This window comes from Monomorium pharaonis, chromosome 4 (genome assembly GCF_013373865.1).
Source record: "Monomorium pharaonis isolate MP-MQ-018 chromosome 4, ASM1337386v2, whole genome shotgun sequence".
Classification (NCBI taxonomy): Eukaryota; Metazoa; Arthropoda; class Insecta; order Hymenoptera; family Formicidae; genus Monomorium; species Monomorium pharaonis.
The window spans coordinates 13,125,736-13,131,881 of record NC_050470.1 but is presented as its reverse complement, the minus strand read 5'-3'; the positions used below and the strand labels follow the sequence as shown (position 1 = coordinate 13,131,881).

The 6,146-nt window shown below is 39.0% G+C and overlaps 1 protein-coding gene across 1 annotated transcript; it reads right to left on the bottom strand.

Annotated features, from left to right (window-relative positions):
* Positions 1–2,655: 2,655 nt before the first annotated feature.
* Positions 2,656–4,406, bottom strand: LOC118645220. Its single transcript, XM_036285869.1, has one exon. The coding sequence runs from the start codon at positions 4,376–4,378 to the stop codon at positions 2,801–2,803; it is 1,578 nt and encodes a 525-aa protein (XP_036141762.1). The 5' UTR covers positions 4,379–4,406; the 3' UTR covers positions 2,656–2,800.
* Positions 4,407–6,146: the final 1,740 nt, after the last annotated feature.

Here is a 6,146-nt window from a genome sequence, read left to right as displayed (position 1 = left end):
TTTAAAGAGATGCCGAAAAGGGCAAAAGAGAGGATCAAAATCTGACAAATGCTCTTTAAAGTAGAGACTTCAAGCTTTAAAATAAAAAAAAGAACTTTTCAATACGATAAGTTTTCGCGAAGTTACGATTATTTGAAGTTGAGTGAAATTTTGGTAAAAATTTTTATTGCGTTAATTTTGTTGCTCAGTGTATTTCATATTCGCTTTTTTCATTTATTTAATATATAAATACTTAAAATATTTTGCAATATGTACTAAAAATATCACGTAATATATGCCACTCACATTTATAGAATACAGGTAAGTTCCGTATATGTTCAATTTATTGCACGTACATTTACACACAATTAATGGATATTTTGTGCGTATATATTTGTGCATAAAAAATATATTATAAGAAATATGAGAGAAAGAGAGAGAGATATATTATTATAATCAATAAGTAAAATAAAAGTATAACCAAGTTACATTTAACAATATCATGAGACTCAAACACTCGCGACACTCGCAAGTAGTCCATAATCCTAAACATAGGCAATCTAATTTTACATGTCAAATACATGAGTAGGAATAATAGAAGAGTTCTAAGTGAGGGGGGAGAGGAGAGTGACGTCACGCGGGGAGTGACATCACGCGGAGGTTGGACATCACGGGGGGGGGGGGGGTAACATCACGCGGTGGTGATACCACCCTTAGGGGAAGAGGGGTACCGGTAATATGTTAAAGTATCATAAATATGTTGAAGTAAATAACATGCGAATTGTAACTTAGTATAAACATTGATAAATTTTATTTAATGTTTTTTCCTGTCGCGGCGTTATCTCTCGCTTAACGCTCTTAGAAGTAGCGGCTCGTTATAAACAAATTGATGAATGTTTATCACATGAAGCGCCGAGAACATTGATAAATTTTATTTAGGGTGATACGTTTCTTCTTGTCGCGGCATTATCTCTCGCTTAGCGCTCTTAGAAGTAGCGGTTTGTTATTAACAAATTGGCGAATGTTTATCACACGGAGCGCCGAACCGTTGGCAGCTAAAATTTCTAAACAATTGATTGACATTTATCGCCCGGTAGCTCTAAGCGGCTCGTTATGCATAACTATAAACAAACGCCGACCAATGTATGAGAGAAAGGGCTGAGAGTGAAATATATAATTGATTCGGAAGAGTACGGTATCACATTGAGCGTGAAGTCTGTGATCCGAGCGAATTTAAGTATTGTGAAATAATTTTGTAACTTGAAAAATGACTAACCAGTTAAGTAAAGTGGAAGTTATAGATATTGCGGACAATGTAGAAATTGTGGATATCACGGACGGTGAAGAAATTGTGGATATCGCGGGTGATGAAGATATTGTGAATATCGCGGACAATGAAGAAATTGCCCAGTAAGAAACATTGATCAACGTTTTTGAAACGTTAATTTTAGAGAAATTTCTTAACATTATAACTTAATGTTTTATAAATATTTTTAAAATGTTACTTAATAATATTGTTGTCTAAATATTATTAAAATATTTTGTAATAAAAACATTTATTAGATGTTATTGAAATGTTTTTAAACGTTATAACATAACGTTTGATAAATATTTTTTTAATATTACTGAATAATATACTATCCTATTATTAAAAACATGAGTTACGTACGTGTTTTAAATGTTATTAAACATTCCCAGCAAACACAAAGTTACATGTAACGTGCTTGTTAGTTGTAATGTCCTATTCAATAATATAATTGCAATATAACACACGTGTTATACGTGTTACAATTACATTGTTGAGTGGGAAATTACAACTAACAGGTACGTTACATGTAACTTGGTGTTTGGTGGGTTATAACATTATTTTACAAATATTCTTAAAATATTAATTATTTAATACATAAACATTGTAACGACCGTGTCTTCCTGCGCGAACAAGCTCGTCGGGAACCAAGGCAGGAAAAGCCGTTGTTTGGGAAACTCAAGAAAAGGAAATGGTTCGAATGACAAGAATAGCTTGTGGATCGTACAAAGGAGACCACGTGTTATGTTTAAGGACAAAAAAATATCCATTTATTATTATCATCGATTACAAATTCAGAATATTGCATATTTTTTCAAAAGAGAGTAACAATTTTTGCAACGCTCAAAATTATTAAAGTACGATAAAATCATGCGATTGAAATGTAATATTCTGTTGTGAGCGTTTGCTCGTTTTGGGAATTCTTTCCCGTCGGTAGTTGGGATCGTTCTGCCTGAAGGGTTGGGACCCAAAGGGTGAAGGTTCGGCTCGGAGTATGAGAGAAAAGAAGACGCTTCTTACTTGTTTGTTCGTTGTCTTTATTTCCTTCTCTTGCGCTTACAGTCAGCTGTGATGGTGTTAGGTATCACTCGCGATAAGGTGTATAGTACGCGACGCGGCTCGGACGTTGTTATGTTTCTCTCCGCTCGGTCACGGCGTGGTCGCGTTTATATATTATGATATCTAGCGCAATTTCGGGGACCAGTGACCGGGCGTCGGTAGCTTCCGCGAGGCTAAGCGTTTCGACATCGGAACGCGGTAGCCTTGTTGTTTGATTTTGCAGCGTAGGACCTATTTCTAGGGCGATACGAACTGCTTCCGAACGCGCTGTTGTAATCTCACGGAAGTTACTCGGGACTTCCGTGAGCGCGGCGGATTCTTGTGCGTCTTTCGAAAGAGGTGCTTCTTGCAACGTCTTTCGAAAGATGCGTGTCGCAATTTTAATAGATATAGTTGTAATCGGCTTACAACATCCCTCCCCCGTTAGATAAGAAAACGAGGGTGCGATGTTTTCGCTTACAACTTTGTTCTTAGATGACAACCTGCTTTACTAGGCCTTGATGGTTTGCTAGTTTGTTTTGTATATATTATGTAAATCATGATGGCTATTATGATTAAGGCGGTAACGCCGCTGGTTGTCATTGGATATATGAATTGTTTTTTTCGGAAGAACGGCTCTTGGTCACTCTCCAGTTCTTGTTTAATTTTTTCTATACTCATTTTTAGGTGTCCAAAATCGTGTGGGTTGTCGGAAATTTTTCTCAAGTGTATACTATCTGTGTGGTTATCTAAGGAAATTTCCTGTATCATTGTAATATTTATCCTAGGCATGTATGTGTCTAGGATTTTAGAACTGAGAGTTTTGTGTGGTTTAATAATTAGTTCAGTTGTTACTATCTTGCAATCTTTGTTTATAATTATTTTTCCGGTATTGTTTATCATTTCTTTACCTTCGGGGTGGTCTAGGCATTTTATACTAATTTCTTCGGGTTTTGCTGTGGAGTACAACCAAGAGTCGTGAGTCTTAATCCAGATTGCGCGTTCGCTTATGATATGGTTTATATTACAGTGTAAGTTGCGATTGTGTATATACATTTGTACTTCGCAGATCGCATTTGTGTTTATCTTATTTATCGCATGCGTCGCCTCGCATATATGTTCGGTGTTTATTTTATTACATCCTTGCAGGTCGCTTTCGCTGATAGTTAGGTACGTTTGTTTTTCCGCGTCTATTGCTAGATATTCTGTAGTCGTTTTTACAGATGAGAAAATGTTTAGGTGATTATGCACCGGTAACGCTATTATCCGCATAAGTCTATAGATCGGTAGGCTGGCTAAGGGAAATCTAAGTATCGTATACATGTTTTTTATGTCGCAATAGGCGCTGATGTTAATCAATTTTTCTATTTTTAACCAGTCGTGATTTCGCATACCTGTAGGAAGGTAGAGTCCCTGGGGCCAGGTTAGACTAGCCTCACGGAGAGCTTCCATTATTTGATCTATATTCGCGATTTTAGGGTGAAGTATTCCCTCTTTTATATATGCTAGATATTCGATAATGTCGGACGCGTCTTGTAGTAGATCGTTCGTCAGAGCGTTAAGAACTGTGAAGTGTTCGTCCAAGTCGTATCGTCTGTTATGTATTAGGTTTTGGTTTTGTATTTTCTCTAGGAGTGTCGTCAGTGCGTTTTCGTTTTCTTGGATAGTTTGTTCCAACGTCTCCACGTGGGCTATCGTGGCGTTGATTACTTTTAACTGATTTTCTACGGCGTGTTTTGTTGCCGCGTTGTTGTTCTCTAGTAGCGTCAGCTGTTCGTTGATCGTTTTCTCGTCGTCAGCGTCCATGGTTCCGAACAGTGTCTTGGCTATGGAGCCTACTCCGTTTATCAGTCCGCGCCGCTTATCTGTCGGCGTCCTGTATACCATCTGTATCGTATGTATCAGATGGTTTGTCTTATTGTGTCCCTTGTCTAGGATTCCATGCAGGTTCTTGCATGTTTTTACATTTGCTAGTAATGATTTGCACATTATGTCGGTGCGTTCAATACTTTTGGTTATATGCTCTAGCCTAGGTGCTAGTGATGCGATGTCCATTCTTATTACTAGTTTCCAATGGGCTTCGACTTGGTGTAGTCGTCTGATTTCTTCGTAATAGATCCCTGGGTTGTCCTTGAATTTTTCTATGTGGTACGCTGGTTCAGCTGATAGTCCGTCGCTGAGGCGCGTGCAGATGATTATTCTGCAAAGTCAAGGTGCGTTATCGTCTCAGATGCTCAAACTTCTATCTTTGGTTTTTTATATGTCAGCGTTTTGAGTCTTCCGGTACTGTCGTTAGTCTTTGTTGGAGTTAGTCTTAGACTGATTTTCTTCTGTGCGTGTCGCGAAGAATTATTATTTTAAATATGCGTTTTCTAGTGCCGTCGCCGCCTCCGTCGCTTGTTCCAGGGGTTATCGCGCTGGACGATTTCGCTCCTGACGAGGGGGAAGTTTTTGGCGTTTTTGAGGACTTCGTCGAGAATGCGGGGGAGTTCCTCATGGACGATGAGGAGATCGGAGAGGAGGGTGCTTTAGACGAGGTTCTATCCAGTGAGGAGTCCGAGGGGGAGAACGAACGTCCCGATTCTCCTGAACTGGATTTGCCTGTGCCGGAAGTGGATTTTGTAATCAATCCGTATTTTTTCCGTCGCGATATAGACGTCTCGGATTTCGGGGATGATTCCGATATGTCGGAATTCGGAGGTGATCGGGATCCCGATTTCGGGGTTCCCGTAGACCAGTACTTTATGCGTGCCGCGTCCCCTGATGGAGAGGATGAGGAGTGATCATCCTCTCTTTCTCTCTTTTTTTTGTAATTAGCTTGTAGTGATTTATAGTTTGTGTAGTGCTGTAGTTACTTAGTTTTTTATTGTGTTTTTATTATTATAATTTTGTGACTATTCCTGAAGCGGTACCCGGATCTGCTACTTGGTGAGTCCTTATAGTTTTTCGCGTATAGTTTTTCGTCCCATTTTTATTGTATAGTTGACATTGTTATTTTTCGTGATTATCCTATACGGTCCGATCCATTTTGCGTCTAACTTTTTCGATCGGCCGCGTCTTACGGTTTCGTCGAAGAGTAGAACTTTTTCTCCGACCTTAAAAATTGCTGGCTTTGATTTTTTATCGTATTGCTTCTTCGCCTTTTGTTTTTCTTCTTGTGCCTTTTCTTTTGCTATTCTGCTTGAGGCTCGCAATTTTTCTCGTAGCTCCTGCGCATAGTCGTCGTAGGAATATGTCAATCTAGGCGGTTGGTTTAGGGCTGTAGATAAAGTCGCTCTATGTCCATATATCAGTTCAAAAGGGGTAAGCCCGGTTACGGTATGTGGTGTCGTATTGTACGTAAACATAGCGTACGGTAGCCACTCGTCCCAATCTGTTTGATCGGTATTTATGTAGTGACTCAAATATTCTGCCAGAGTCCGGTGTGATCTTTCCACTGTTCCGTTGCTCTCTGGGTGATATGCAGTAGTTTGCATTTTTTCGATCTTCAGCAATTTGCATACGTTCTTGAAAATTTCACTTGTAAAATTCGTACCTTGGTCTGTGAGTAGTTTCTCTGGTATTCCGTGTTCAAAAATTATTTTAGTGGCAAATGCTCGTGCCACTGTATTCGCATCCTGACTTTCTATCGGGATCGCCTTGCTGAATTTTGTAAGAATATCTTGGAAGGTCAAGATATATTTATTTCCTGTGGTCGTTATTGTTAATGGTCCCACGATATCCATAGCGCATTTTTCAAATGGTTTTTTGGGGGTATCCGTTATCACCATAGGCATCTTTGTTTTTGCTTTTAATTTGTTTTTCTGGCAGTGTTCACATTTTG